Here is a 15,717-nt window from a genome sequence, read left to right as displayed (position 1 = left end):
TGGTTGAGGAATTAAACTGAAAAAAAAAAAAAAAAAAAAAAAAAGTGCACATAGAGCGGAATGACGTAGCGTATGTAAGGGCGGGATCAGAAACAATCATCTCTCCCTACCACTACTACTGCTGTTTCTGTTGACATATACATTTGCGTTGTACCTCTCTCAAATCAGAGAAGAAATAGCTGGTTTTTTTTTTTTTTTCCCTCCCCGGCGATAAGGGGATAGATAGATCAAAAGTCATACAACTCGTTAACAAAACACAAAACATACCCCGATATACAATAGCCAATGTAGACACCCACGGAGAAAAAGGAGAAGAATCCGAGAAAGCCAGCTCAGTCATCAGGGTCAGCTATCAGCTCATAACCGCCTTCTGAGGGTAAGACGCGGGCGGCGAAAACGACCGTCGCGGCCGTGAAGAGCGCCAGACACCAGCTGACGGTGCACATGATGAAGGAGTCATCGAGGCGGAAGCCGAGATAGAAGTGGTCGTCGTTGTCGTTGAGGTACGACTGTGGACACGTGTGCGTGTGAATTAGATATGGCATGCAGTGAAATATCCAAAAAAAAAAAAAAAAAAAAAAAAAAAAAAAAAAAAAAAAAACCAAAACAAGGGTAATTTGGGGAAAGGAGAGAAGATTTGAAAATAAGACAGCATAAAATACGAAATAAACCCACCACCAGCGCCATACTAGCACACTGAACCAGGGCGACCAGTACAAGAAACAGCGAGAGGACACGCCATCCAGACTCGCGCATCTGCTTGCCCCCGGTCAGGATGACAATATACGTCATCAACGTCATACCCTCGAGCACGACGGCGAACGACATGAGGAACCCGATGGTGCGCCACATGGAGCAGAACTGGCGGTCGTCACCGGTGCAGTCGTCGAACTGAGGGAAGCGCACGCAGGTTGTCGTCGCGATGGGTGCGGTTTTGGAGAAGCAACGGTAGTGGAGGCCGTAGGAGACACCGGCGGACTACGGGGGGCCAGAAGTAAATATCCTTTTTCTTGTGAAGGGTGTGGAGGAGCCAGTCGTACCGTTCCTTTCAGAGAACTGATCCATCGTGGCAGGATTATTGACGCCAGCGTCAGGGCAAATGCTACAACAGCATGTCAGTGAGTGTCAATCAAAAAAACAGCAGGAGAGCAAGTGAAGAAAACCAAGACATACCTGCCAAAAACAAAAACATCGTAGCCGCGTATACAATCGTTTTTGTCACGAAACCTGTATAGTTCCTCCGTCCGCCGACGGGCACCAGGTGTACGTCCATCATTCTAACAACAGCAACAGCAGACAGCACAGCAGAGAGTTAAATAACGATGTACCAAAGTGTCCTCTCTCCGCGTAATCGCCGCGGAGTTCGACAGGTATCAACTGAAGAAGTTGACTATTTAGATCGATGGCCGCGCGCCAACTGGTCGGTCAAACCCTTGGTGAAGGGAGGAGTAGCAGGAGTCGCATTCGAGAGGATAGGCAAGGAGGAACGGGACGAGGGAGATACGATGCGACAAGCTAGGCTCCCGTCCGCAATAGCTAGGTAGGGAGAGCGTGTACTCGAAGCGGTGAGCAAGGGCTTTGATATTCAGATGGATAAGAGGGGTCTTGTTGGTGAGGGGCTTAAGTTGGATAGATAGCACCAGAGGGTTGGCCAGAAGGTCAGCAATGTAACTAAATAAGTAAGGCGTTGTATTTATTTAGTGGGAGTAAGGAGAGAGAAATGGTCCAAAGATTCCAGTTCAGCGGCGACCAGGTGTTAGATGGACATTCGGTTGCGGTTGTAAATTCCACGTCCCAACTGGGTAGAAACTTTGATCCTTACTGCCCTCAGAGATGTCGTGATATTTAAATAAATACACAAGACTGACACACCTCAATGCCAGACATGCAATTCGGAACAGTCTGACAGCGCAGTGGACAAGATAACTCTTCACACAAGGCATGAAGAGCGTTTCATTCAGTCAATGCTGCACAAAAGCTGGCTGCGGTTCTATTTATGAGAGCCACCAAGGGGGAATGGCTGCACCCGCACAAGTGGGTACGATTTCAACCATATATCTATCCCCTTATCGTCGTGTGGGAACCACCTCGACAGTCATCCTGCCATATTCCTCTAATTGAACATCCGCCTCTTGTTCAAGGAGATGTGTTATAAATAACCTTCTCATGACTGCCCTTTCTCTCTGTCTAGTGCAATGTGGTGCAATCATTCTTGAATCACTGTACATCTTCCATGCTTGTCTGCTATATGTTCAGATAATACGTTGCATGCTGACGACAATCGCCACTGCAGCTACGAATACCAAATTCTCTACAACAGGACACCGACCGTGGCAAGATAAGCATGGTTGTCTATTCTACTCTGTCCCGTAACTCTCCTGAGCTACATGTGTCTTGACCATATATTTTATGCAGGGAGCAGATGGTGCCTCCATCTTGCCTAGCTTGTAGAATGACCCATTCTGCTTCCATCTGTCGCAGGTTGAGGCCACACCTGTCCACCAGATGCGAGATGAAAATGGAGCTAGGCAGACCTCAAGCGCGTTTGGAGGCATGGTACATACATACATACATGGAAGTGAGAAAATAATGCTGAAGAATTCGACTGAGTTTTCTCTGGAACCAACCTGCTATCTACTAGGAGATAGACATACAAAATATGTTCTCCTCTACAGGTGTGTCTGAAGCATTTTTTATGTCCTGGCGTTGGTTGGCGGGCGCTGGAGATGAATTGCCTCGAAGACCCCAGCTAGCACCGAGCAGCTCCTGCTGGCCATTACTTTTGGACTGATTCAAGCTTGCATCCATGACAAACTACAGGGGTTCCTTTTGCTACACGCTCTCACCCCCATACTATACTACAGCAGGCCTCGAGGTGCAATGCTGTTGCGCTAGAGGTAGAGTTGGAGGGTAAGAATAGAGTGGGGATTGTGTACTGACAGGATTTTGAGATCGATTCTGGAGATTATTTGGTCGGGGTTGAAACATCTCAGACCACAGAAGGCTGCTGCTCCGCGGGCTTATGTTTATTTATTCTGAGGGGCCATCTTCTGGTTGGATGTGAGATGCTGGGGTGACGTCTATGGGCGCGAGGGGCCCGAAAGATGTGGGTTGAACATGAGACATGCTCTATATTCATAGGCAAGTCTATGAGACCTCTTTTGCAGTTCTGGAATGTATTTTGCTGTTGCCATGGGGAGGGTGTGAGTGTGACCTATCCAAACCTGGGCTGAAAGCGGACATAGTTTGGGTCTTGAATGAAGTTTTGGACTTTGGGATATTATCCATCAATAGCCCAGTGCGCTGAGCTGCATTTGCCAATTGGGTGAATGAGATAAGATCGCTTCTGAGAGGAGATCGAAGGTCGATCTCTATGTATGTACGGAGTACAGCACAAGTTAATGGATATGAAAATAAATCACTCCGGAAAAGGGGAAGAAAAGAGAATGTAACTGACTGGTCTCAACGTAAAGGTCTCTTCATTCGCTTTCTTCCATTCATCCATGCCTACCATACCACTTTACATTGCCATTCACATCTCAGCACCAAGACACAATTTGCCCAAAATTTCGTCTGCCATTCGTTAGGATGGTGTTTTGATAGGCCCTGCCTCGAATTATCAGAGTTGACCCAGCCAGCCTCCACCACTTGCATCAAGCCATACGATACCGGTGAAGACATTCAATGGTTCCCTGAACCGATCCAAGGGCTGTGGTATGTCCTTAACGTCTTTCTACTAGCCCGTCGTCAACCTTGTTTCCCTCAACGGGGCCGATATCCAGCATGAAGCACATGTGCATATACCTACAACCTACACCCAAAGTAGCCAGTAACTAGGACGGCATAGGCATAGCCATAATTCATCATCATTTGGCAGTACTACGCCGCAGAGCGCAGAGATGAACTCGAATGGAGCCCAATCTGCCCTGGGCATTGATGACCGTTGTCATTCGCTGCCACCAACAAACACCTGAAGCATAACCTTCACACCCAGCTCACACGTTGGAAGGAGACCAATCTTCCCTTCAAAGTGCGCGCGGGCATGCTCGTGTGTCTGGCGATGACGCGGTCCAAACATGCTTTTTAACATCCTTAGCATGGTTTTTTCAACTCCCAGCGAGGAAAGCCAGGCCAGAAGAAACGCTCCATCCGAAATGCTGTGAACAGCTGGAGGTTCTGACGAATATGCAAGCTGTAAACCAGATGGCAAAACCTACGCTGCACTACACTGCACCAGCCCGAATACCCCGATAATAAAGCGGGAAGGTGCAGTGGCTTTCCCATCAAAAATAATCTCCCCGCCCAAAGTGGCTTTCGAAGCCATGTACAGTACAATGGACAATGTACAGGATAGAGTGTACTGGACATCTGTACATGTACAGATCTGTATATGGAATCTAGCCTGCTAGCCTGGATGCTGGCTGGCAGTTGACAATCTCCAACGATAGGTATGAAGCTTGGAGGGGAAACGAAGCAAGTTTTTCTCTTCTTTCTGAGACATCTTCGCTGACATTTCGCCGATCGTCCACACACTAACATGCTGGGCTACAGAGGATAGGACGTGAAAGCGATGGAAATCAGGTGGTTCCCCCCCCCCGGGCGGCGGGATAAGGTTTGACTCTTTTGCACACGGAGAAGAGGACTAGTTTATGCGTGTTGATAGAGGCAACATCCAGGGTGAAACTTTCATTTATGCAAAGGGTTCAATCCCGAGCAACGCCGTCAGCTACGCAGTAGCAGTTACATCGTTGGGCCCGCCTCTTTGGAACCTCAGTTAGTCAACTCATCCGTGCAGATACAGCGTATGCTTGAGGGCCTTAGATCATGGGCCCTGCATTGTTGGGAACCACGCTGAAGAAAATGTTCTTCTCTTCGAAGGAAAAAAAAAGAAAAGAAAAATTTAGAACCAGTCCATTCATTTTGCGCTGTGTTAGCCGAGCCACCGCATCCATGGCAGGCTGCCTGATCAAGAAATAACTTACATATATAAAGTAGTTACTCCGTATATACCAAGTTAAGAGGGGAAAACACTCGCCAATAAAAGACCATTTCACCCGCTCTCTGCTCCTCCTCTATTAACTATGACTAGTTAGTTGGTTTAACTAACTCAAGGCTAGTTACCCCAAGTCAGACGGAATCCCGTGGGTACATTTAAGGTTAATAACCGATTATTGACGGGAAATCAACCAGTCGACTCCGGATATGACTGTATCTGTACAGGTACAAGTCCAATATCCAGGTGCATGGGGATGGGCACGTAGCCATTGGTCTATCACTGCTCTGGTTATTGTTATCATGTGCGTGGAACGGCTACTGCATCGTCAGCGCAGGACGAGTACGTAACGAGCCCCCGGCTGAACAGCTGGAACTTGGAAGCGGGAATCTGGAGCGGCGGGCTATTGTCCAGATGCTGGATGCTGGATGATCGTAACTATATACTGTGTGTTGGATGTTCTGGAAGTCGAGAGGGGCCAAGCCATATACGTATCGATACTATCATTGACAGCAACCTATATCATACATACCACGAGGAGGACCGGGGAACACATGCAGGTTGACGAGGTTCTTGTGCTGACAAGGGTCCAAAAAGGGTTTTGAGCTAAATATAAGGCGGTGGCTTCTGCTTCCTTTTTCCATCACGTTTTAAATAAAGAATAGCCGAGGAGAAGGCGAGGGAGGAGGCGTGAGAAGCAAATAAATGATAAATGACCATAACCATACATATATGGGCCTGGCTGGAACTTGTGTTTGTTCTGCTGCATGCAGCCTGGATGCGATTGTCCTGTGGCCGATGGAAAGATGAGGAATACTACAGAGTAGAGAAGACAAGACAGAAGAAGAAGATGGGCATTTCCCTTTTTTATTCTTGGTTTTGTTTTCTTTTTCTTTAACTATCTTCTTTTTCCCCTTGAAGTACAGTGCCTCGCAAGAAGTTTGAAACTATTGAGACTTCTAATCAATATCCCCTAGTCCAAAAGTAGTTTAACTCATAGTAGTTCGTAGTAGTTATAGTGTCACATGATATTTGAATGCACCCATTTATCCCTATTTTCATCCCTATACCTTCTCTATTTTTTCTATTTTCTTTCTCATGTGTTTTCTTCAAAATAATGATTCTTCATATCCTCTGCATACTATTTCCTCATACTACCGTCATTTTATTAGTTATATTCCACCACCACTATCATCCACTATGAGCTGAGGCAGAGAATTAAGCTCTCAGATGTGTTCTCACATATGTGAACTTCAAAATCAAGAATATAACTATCCACACATTCATCAAATCCACTCTGAAATTCCACTGAGCACTTTCAAGATCACTGTATGCAGAGTCATTGAATGTGTTAATGAGGTGTTCAAATCTTGATCTGAAGCTTTTAGAAAACTGTATAAATCTGAGTGAGATCATCTCTATGATATAATTGTTCACATCAATTCCCATATCTCAATTAAAAATCTCTGTATTGAAATGAATGGCAAGGTTAAAACAAGATCTATAGAGCTTTTTATGAATGAGATGAGAAAAAGAAAATGGCTTCAACATACTCACTCTGCATTTAAGAAGACACATATAGCTCAATGTCTTTGCTGAGCAAACATTTATAAAAACTACATATTTACAAATTAATAAGGAGTTAAGTGATCTGATGAGTGTACAATTGAAAGAAAAAAAGAAATTGCTGTTAAATGAACCCTTTTACAACTCTCAGAACAACTGATTTAAAGAGATATTAAAGAAATAAAATGTGAGAAAGCATTTAAAAAAATGTTCTGAACAGCTTTTAATCAGAATTCTCATACAAAATTGATGTCACTGAATAGAGATTCTGAATCTGTCAATCAAGAAATATTAATTAAAGTATGATTCTTTATATTAATTTCATTATTTTTGATATATACTGATACTTCTTCTATCACAATTCATAGATAATCTGTGAACTCTATCAAACATATCTACTCACTATATTATAAAGAAGAAGATATATTCATGCATGATAATGCATCTGTGTATATAACTAGAATTGTACAGATCATTCTGCAAGAGATGAAGATTTAAATCATGTCTTAACCATCATATTCATCTGATTCAAATTCCATTGAAAATGTATGATCAATCATGAAGAGAGAGATATACAAGATTCAGTTAAAGTTGAAGTTTGCAAATGACACAGTAGTAACATTAAATTTATTTATAAAAACTGTAAAAGAGGCATGGAATTCAATAGATGAATCTTTCTATTACAATGTCAAATTGTGTGACTGCAGTCATTGAAGTAAAGAGATGGTAGACAATATATTGAGTGGAATTCAATCTCCACAGCATGTAATTAATTAATTAGAGCTAGTTACAGCAATAAACAGTGCAAACACTAAACTACTTTTGAATTAGTGGATATTGATTAGAAGTTTCAATACGGAGTACTCCGTAGTTTCAAACTTCTTGCGAGGCACTGTAACTAAAATAAATGAATACCCACAACTTTCCACGGTTGTGGGATATAAACAAACCCAAGTCCCCACCGCAACCACGTTTCTCTTTGTTTCAACGTCCTTGATGGTTTGAGAGGACAGGCTCTAGCCCTTGATAGATGCCCCGTATCCACTGCGACGGAATTAAGAATAATAATTAATTCTTCATCCGTCGGTTGTAACTGCAAGTCACATTGTATGTACTGTACAGTACATCCTCCTCCTCCACCCAACTTTGCGTGGGGGAACCATCCCTACTGCGTAGATCAGAGCGATGAATTCCGCTTTCTTTCTAGAATCCACCCTGCATTCCACTGTGGATATAAGATTCCTCTGTAATGGACCGAAGAAAGCAGATAGATACCGCGTAGAAGCGTCCGCCAGACTCCCATAGCAGAACATTCCCCGGGCCTGGCCAGTCGGGGCCCACCGAGCCAGCAGAGGTTCCTGTGCATATATTTTCCGTAGTGGAGGTACATGTATATACAGTACATTCATTACACAGTTAAGTTGCATTGATTCACCCCCAAAAGCGGCCCTGGGTTATGTAAGACTTCGATCATTCCCGTCTCGACGACGACATCGCCTGCATCAAACATCAACACAACCTAAGCTGCACCAACCTGCACCAACCAGCACCAGTCTGCTACCTCTCCAACTTCGCCCACCTCGAATCCCCCTCCGCTCCGCGTCTCCTCGAGTGTGTCCCGCTGTGGCCGGTCAGATCATACATCGCCGCTGCCGCCGTTCCTCGCCTGCCCGCTCCTCAGGGTGACCCAGGCTACCCAGGCTACCCAGGCTATCCAGGCTAGTGGTGAGTAGCATATAGTTATCCCTCCCGGCGAACTAGTTATCCCTCCCGGCGAACTGACCACCAAACCGGCTCCGGTATTACAGCCCCGATCCCTTTCATCGTCCTGCCCCTTGCATCGTTGCTTCAGTTTCTCTCTGGAAGCGGCTTGCTTGCTTGCTTACTTGCATTCTCGCTCCTAGGTTGGTTTCTGAGGTTACTTGGCCTTTTTTTCTTCTTTCTTTTTTTCAACGCTTGAGGGTGAACAAGAAACAGCAAACCAGAGTTCTTCTTTTTTATTCACCCTTGTGATTTTTTCGTTCTCTGCTCCCTTATTTGTTTTTCTTCTCTTGAACTAGGTCGCAGAAGGGGCGACTTGGACAAAGGTGTGCTGTGCTGTGCTGTGTTTGAAGGAAGAGAAGAATTTAGAGGACGCCGAAGGAATGGAATTATACAGCAGCCCCGATCTCTCTCGTTGCTGTGCTTGACTCGATTCGATCCCATCCAACCACCTCCCCTCCGCTGCCGCCGCCGCCCCCCCATCATCACCATTCCATCGAACCCAACTCAGACCTCTTCTTCCTTTGCCTTTTACGCCCATCCCCCCTGGGCATCCAGATTCTGGTTTTCACTCTGGTAGCTTGTGTTTTCCTTATAGCTACTAATGTTGAGACGCTGGACTTCTCGCCATTTCTTCAGTTCGAGGTCTGATGGTTCTGATGGTGGTGATATATCGAAGCTATTCAAAACTAGCTGGTACTCCTGCGACGACTCAATTGCCTCTCAGTTTACCCTTCTTCCCGATTTAGTCCCGTTGATTTTATTCTTTTTTTCCTTTTCCATTTTGCTCTCTCTCTCTCTTTTTTTTTTTTTTTTTTTTTTTTTTTTTTTTTTTTCTTCCCCCACTTTGGGGCTGTTTCTTTCCACCATTTCTCACTATAATAATACTACTACCCCTTGTCGATGGATAGGAGGATGGATATTATTTCACTCTTATCGCCGCAGGACTCCCCTTCGGGCAAGTCGACTCCCGCTGCTGCTTCTACTCGTGCCGCTGCCACCGCTTCCTCTGGCTCAGCCCCCACATTCGCCCCGACGCCTTCTCCTGTCTCCGCCGCTTCCGCCTCCGCTTCCCCTCACCACAATCACCACAAATCACGCCAGAATTCTGGCAGGGCTGGCATGACCTCGTCGCCGCTTGTTCATCAAATCCTCAACCACACACAACTTCGCGATCCGTCTCCCCAGGATCTCACCCAAGGCAACGGTACACGCACCCCTCCATCCAGCGAGCTGCAGCCCGCCAGAAAATCCTCTACTCCGGGAATAGACGCCTTGGCAGATCTCGCCTCCATGCAACGTCCCCAGCCTCACCGCGCAAATCCCCCGATCAGGAGGAATGCCAGCACTGAAATACACGAGAGTCAGATGTCCCCGTCCACCCTCAACCCTACCGTCAACCCCATTCCGCGAAACCACTCCACCCCTCGACCCCATTTCGATGTATCTGAGGGTCTGAAGGAGGCCAACAGACGGGACTTTTCAAACTCCTCGTTGACTCCCAACATGCAACAGATGGCCTCAGAGCTATATGCCCATATCCAGCAGAACCGCCATGCCTACGAGTCGCGCGTTAAATTCATTCGTCTGCTCCACCAAGGGTTTGTCGAACATGTCTATCCGCCTTCGTCACCAGATTCCCGCGGGGACCCTCACACATACGATGTTTTGCCGGAGCTGCGTGCTGCGCGAGAGGAACTCGACCATCTTTTCGCTATCGGGGAAGATCTGTGGGCTGAGTGGATACAGGACGAAAGTGTGCTGGCGCGTTCGGTTGATGAACAAGTAGGTGTGATGGAACTGTGTCGCCGATCAGTTGATGAAGAGTATGGCAGCACGAAGCTATGGATCATATACGGCGAGTGGATGCTATATCTCTACAACTCCGCTTCTCAGCCTGGGGACACCCCGGTATCTCGCCAGTGGTCTGAAGAGGATAGAATCGTGGCCCAGAAGACCTTTACGTGGCAGTCAGTCGTAGATGTTTGGATGAATGCGGCGGAAGCTACAAACTGGAGAATAAATGATAGCCATCTCGTCTGGGATCGCTATTTGGAAATTGTGGTACAGGATGTGGGCAAGCAACCGTCCCCCGACAAACTTGCCCATGCAAGGGACTTGTTTGTCAACAGACTTCAGGTACCCCATATGACCTGGGACCAGACCTTCCAATTATTCTCTAACTTTGTCTCTACTTATTATAACAACCATTACGAAGAGACCATGGTCGACATGACGAATAGGGCAGCGCACGCCAAAGCCTTGTGGAATGCTCGGGAGGTACGAGAAGTGGAGCTTCGGCGATCTGCTGAGGCTGGAGATAGCGGTACGGAGTGGAGCTTGTTCGTTGCATATATCGAGTGGGAACTGAACCAGAACCGGCGAAAAAACCAATATAGCTTTGACCTAATATGCGCGCTCTATCAGCGTGTCGTCCTGCGCTTCCCCACAGACGTTGGGTTTTGGGAAGATTATATCATGTTCATTGTAGAGGCGTCCATGAACGGAGGTCCACATAGCCACTACATTCCTGCCCTTCCTTCCCTGGAGCGCGCCACTCGACATTGTCCATGGTCCGGAACTCTCTGGTCACAGCGTATCCTCAGCGCCGAACGCGCGGGGCTCTCGTTTACTCAGATCGCTGACATCAAGCACAAAGCGACGCGGACTGGCCTGTTGGACACTGGAGGTATTAACGAGGTGATCAAGGTCCACACCACATGGTGCAGCTACTTGCGTCGACGAGCCTTCCAACCCGACTCGACAGACGAAGATCTAGATGTTGCCGAAGTAGGAATCCGCTCTGCGATAGAAAGCATCCAGGAACTAGGCGAGAAGGACAACAAAGCGGTCCCCAACGACCCACTCTTCCGTCTCGAGCGAATTTACATCCGGTACCTAAGCGAAAGCGGAAGCTGGGACAGCGCCCGTGAAACCTTCAAGGGGCTAGTTGCAAGGCACGGGCACAGCTACGAGTTCTGGATGATGTACTACACATGGGAACTTCTCTGCTGGAGCAAATTCACGCAGTCGGATGATAGCGCCAGCGCATCGCGGAGAACACCGAATCCCAGCCTCGCTACCGCAGTGCTGAAACAAGCTCTCCAACGAACGGATCTGGACTGGCCTGAAAAGATCATGTCGACGTACATTGATCACTGCGAGCATTACGAAGATGCAGACGAGCTCCAGATAGCTGTTGTTGGGTTTAGGAAGGCAATGAAAGCATTGACGAAAAGGCGAGAGGAGGAGGCGCTGCAGGCTGCGGCTCATCAATCAGCGGCAGCAGCAGCAATAACAAGCACTGGCCCTTCAGCTGATGTGCCAGCAATGTCAGCGATGGGGACCGGACTCGAAGTCGAGAATGAGACGACACCACAGGGAAGTAAACGGAAGCGTAGAGTCGAGGAAGTGGATGTGAATGGGTCAGCGAGCAAAAAGGCTAAAGCGGATGATGACGGCACTCCTCCCAAAAGAGATCGGGAGAATGCCACTGTTATTGTGGAGAATTTACCGTCGGGAGTTACAGAGACCAGAGTCAGGCAGTTCTTTAGAGATGTAAGTTTGCGAATTCCCTTTGTATGATAATATTGCCTCTTGGACGTGGCAAGAAGAATAACATCTAACTAAGCGTCTAAACTAGTGCGGAAAAATAAATTCTTTGAAACTACTTTCGCGAAACGGCAATCAGCCTAGGGCGATTGTCGAGTTCGACACACGAGAGGATGCCCTGGCCGCTCAGACGCGAGATCAACGGACATTCGAAGACCAAACGATCTCCGTCCATGTCGGAACAAATACCACGCTGTTCGTCACCAATTTCGCGCCTACAGCTGATGAAGCGTATGTTCGCGATCTTTTCAGTCCGGTAAACGATTCATCTTTACCTAGCTAGGCTTTAGCTTTGATTTGTTGTTTTACTACCCCCCAGCGTTAGTTTCATAGGAAAACTAACTTCGCACAATTCCTTGCTTATTTTTAGTACGGCGAAGTCGTCGATATCCGATTCCCATCCCTTAAATACAACACGCACAGACGCTTTTGCTACGTCCAATTCCAAACGGCCATTGCTGCTCATGCAGCGACAGAGTTAAACGGAACCCAACAAGAAGTCGTTGGGGATTTAGCAGGCTCAGCGGGCTCCATGAAACTTCCTCTCGTCGTCAAGATATCGGACCCTACGAAGCGGCAGGAGAGGACGGGGCCGACGGAAGAGGGTCGCGAAATCCACGTTTCGAATCTGGACTGGAAAGCGACGGAGGATGACTTGGTGGAATTATTCGCGGCATATGGACAGGTTGAAGCGGCGCGGATTCCGAGGAAGGCTAATGGGGCGAGTAAGGGTTTTGGGTTTGTTGTTTTTCAGGCGAAGGTAATTATATACTTCTCCATCCAACCCCCTTATTGAAAATTATGTAAAGTCATATTCGGCCGATTTTGATATCTTTGCTAGGAATCCGCTGAAGCCTCCCTCGCTATGAATGAGCAACTGTTCCGCTCCCGCCCACTGCACGTCCACATTTCCACCCCTACTGCCGCCAAACGCCAAGCAGCTACAATACTATCCCGTGTCGGCGCCGGAGGCCGCTCCAAGTCTCCCTCTATGGAACCCAACGGCGCATCGCCTTCCTCCTCAGCACCGCATGCATCCGATCAACCTGACAGTAATCCCAGCGACAAACACCTCCGTACCCTCGCCCTGATGAATATCCCAGATACTGTCAATGACACGCGCATCAGCGCCATCGTCTCCCCGTACGGCGCGCTTGTGAAACTAATCCTCCGCCCAGACCACCAAGGCGCTATTGTGGAGTTTCTTGACGTGAACGACGCAGGCCGCGCATCACTAGGCTTGGACGGGTATGAAATCGCTCCCGGCCGACGTATACGCGTAGGGAGCGTGGGAGAGATGTTGAGGATGCCGGCGGAGAGGAGGGTAGATAGGATTCTTGTGGGCAAAGAGCGGGAGCAGGAGAAGAGAATGAAGGAAATGGAAATGGAAAGTGACGCTCTTTCTGTTTCTGCTCCTGGGGCAGCGGGGAAGAGCAAGATGGTTATGATGAAGCAGTCTGCTGCTCCTATTCGACGACCTGCGCAGCCTGGAGGTGGAGTGCGGTCGGGTCGGAGAGGTGGGTTGGGTGTGAAGAGGGGTGGCGCTTCTGCTGCAACTGGTGTTGGTTCAGGCCAACAGCATGCGCCCGCACAAGCATCGCCATTGACAGCAGAAATTGCGCCGGCGAAGAAAAGCAATGATGATTTTCGGGCCATGTTGGAGTCGTCCAAGTCGCGGAGCCAGGGACAGGAGGGAGGGCAGGCGCAAGGGCAAGATGGACGGGAACCACAACAATAACGATAGAGGGCAGCAATGCCCATTGAAACAAAAATGAGTGTTGAAAGGAGAAAAGCGCAAAAATTCTGGCGAAGGGAAAATAAATTACAAAAATTTTTCTCCCCCTTCCCCCCTCCCAACCTGACACAGGGTCCCCGTTTCTTCTCCGATTTATTTCCTTAATTTTAATCTTTCATGTTTCTCATTTATTTCTCCCCCATTTCGCTCCCATCCCCCCCATCCCCCCCGTCCCCCAATACCGCCTCACCCAACCAATCCATGCCTTTAATGCCCAATGCCAAACACCAAACGCTAAAAGCGAAAACAAATATGCCCCGTGATTGTATGTACGTGTATATGATATGTCTCTATTTATAATTTTCTTGTCTTTCTCTTTTCCTGAGCTTGTATTTGGTGTTTTCTTTTCCCCCTTAACTAACTTTCTCTCACTCTAATCTAATTATATATTATCCCCCTTATATACTATTCACACTGATTAAATAGCACCCCTGCATCCTCTGCTCATTTATGTGTGTTTTGTACCGGCCTCTTGTGTTTCAATTCATATCATATCGCAATAATTGAAAAAAAAAAAAAGGGGGGGGGTTTCCCTCAACTTTTGTCTCTACATATATCTCGCTTCTTTTCGCTCTCATCCCTGTGATTCATGTCTGCATCGATGGTATACCTTGCATAATATTTGTCGCTTCATCGTGGTATGTAAGTTCCTCCTCTTTTTTTTTTTTTGCTACTACATGAGCCAGCTGTGTCTTGTATGTATTCGTTCGTCCATCCCTCCGCTTGACTTGCCTTGCCTTGCGTGTGCCATGTTCACTGCTTTGTGAGTTTTGGTTTTCATGGATAGGGAGAGCCCGTGTGAGCTCAGCGTGGGAATATAAATAAATTCCAATCAACAAGGAAGCACGGGAGGACAAGGGGGAAGGCGAGCCGAGTATATAGTGATATAATGATATAATAATACCAACTTCTTTGTTCATTGAAATACGTTCTTCCCCAACTCAATGCCAGGGGTTCAAGGACCACAAATCACGTGATTGGATTAGCCGGCTGTTTCGGCTCCTCCATTCCGGTCCGCATCCGGTCTAGTGTGCACTCCCAACCTTCAACTCGAATTTCAACGGCGCGAGACTTTGAAATATCATCCACCACTTTACCCGGGTCTATTGAGAGCTGCAGCTGGCGAAGATGGCCGCTGTATGTGTTTCCCTTATTCCCCAGCAGTTGGCCCCGTGCAGGTGAGCTTGGAACTCATCCAATTCCAGCTTCCATCCATTGCTTGAATTGCGCAGATTAAGTATCATTGCCCGACTAACAACCCTTCCGCAGCCAGACCACGACTTTCAGCAACCGCACATATATGTAGACGAGCATTCGCCTCAAGCCCTTTGCTACGGGATCCCGCAACCTCATCCCAGCCCTCCAAAACAAAAAACACACATCTTAAAGTTTCCCAACCCGCCGCCCCAAAAATAACCCACGGCTCCCTTGCCCCGGGTTCCATCTTCGACGAAGACGATGGAATAATGCCCAGCCCGTACTCGAGCACAGACAGCCGCAAACCCCAGCGGCTCACATCCAGGGACACAGCCGCAGACACAGATGCCACCACAAATGCCACAAGCGAAGCCGACTCCGCCTCCACCGCCAATTCCAAAGTCAAAGTACCCCTCCACGAGCGGGACCAAGACAACCTCCTCCGTGCCCTTGTGCCCTTCCCCAACCGCCGTGCCCGCTGGGAGCGAAAGATGGTGATACGCTCGATCCGGCGACGGGGCCGCCTGACACGGCGTGAGGAGATCGCTCGCACGGAGCGCGAGTCGCTCAGCAAGAGTCACTTCTTCAAAACCAGCGTCAAGAAGCTGATGATGGTTGCGCGGCAGATCGCGGGCAAGAACATCGACGACGCCATCTTGCAAATGCGGTTTAGCCCCAAGAAAGTCGCGAAAGACGTCAAGGCCCACCTGGAGCTGGCGCGGGATGAGGCCGTCGTGCTGCATGGGATGGGCCGGGGCCGCAACCGGAAAATCAACGTCTCTAATGCGGACGC

The 15,717-nt window shown here is 47.9% G+C and overlaps 4 protein-coding genes across 4 annotated transcripts; 2 read left to right on the top strand and 2 right to left on the bottom strand.

Moving 5' to 3' along the window:
- Window positions 1–332: 332 nt before the first annotated feature.
- HCAG_08873 (predicted protein) lies at window positions 333–1,887 on the bottom strand (the record flags this gene model as incomplete). Its single annotated transcript, XM_001536159.1, has 6 exons — window positions 333–509; window positions 676–978; window positions 1,041–1,102; window positions 1,174–1,277; window positions 1,432–1,619; window positions 1,873–1,887. The coding sequence occupies 6 exons, from the start codon at window positions 1,885–1,887 to the stop codon at window positions 333–335; spliced, it is 849 nt and encodes a 282-aa protein (XP_001536209.1).
- Window positions 1,888–3,174: 1,287 nt separating this feature from the next.
- Window positions 3,175–5,425, top strand: HCAG_08872 (predicted protein; the record flags this gene model as incomplete). Its single annotated transcript, XM_001536158.1, has 6 exons — window positions 3,175–3,203; window positions 3,635–3,714; window positions 4,204–4,376; window positions 4,677–4,773; window positions 5,118–5,145; window positions 5,221–5,425. 6 exons carry the CDS (start codon window positions 3,175–3,177, stop codon window positions 5,423–5,425), a joined length of 612 nt encoding a protein of 203 aa, XP_001536208.1.
- A 3,810-nt stretch (window positions 5,426–9,235) lies between these two features.
- Window positions 9,236–13,670, top strand: HCAG_08871 (conserved hypothetical protein; the record flags this gene model as incomplete). The annotated part of the gene is made up of 4 exons (XM_001536157.1): window positions 9,236–11,878; window positions 11,964–12,188; window positions 12,303–12,692; window positions 12,774–13,670. The coding sequence occupies 4 exons, from the start codon at window positions 9,236–9,238 to the stop codon at window positions 13,668–13,670; spliced, it is 4,155 nt and encodes a 1,384-aa protein (XP_001536207.1).
- A 1,160-nt stretch (window positions 13,671–14,830) lies between these two features.
- Window positions 14,831–15,667, bottom strand: HCAG_08870 (predicted protein; the record flags this gene model as incomplete). Its single annotated transcript, XM_001536156.1, has 2 exons — window positions 14,831–14,978; window positions 15,108–15,667. The coding sequence occupies 2 exons, from the start codon at window positions 15,665–15,667 to the stop codon at window positions 14,831–14,833; spliced, it is 708 nt and encodes a 235-aa protein (XP_001536206.1).
- Window positions 15,668–15,717: the final 50 nt, after the last annotated feature.

Source organism: Histoplasma capsulatum, genomic scaffold (assembly GCF_000149585.1).
Source record: "Histoplasma capsulatum NAm1 scaffold_13 genomic scaffold, whole genome shotgun sequence".
Lineage (NCBI taxonomy): Eukaryota > Fungi > Ascomycota > Eurotiomycetes > Onygenales > Ajellomycetaceae > Histoplasma > Histoplasma mississippiense.
The sequence above is the reverse complement of the archived record's forward strand: the minus strand, read 5'-3'. Positions and strand labels throughout refer to the sequence as shown.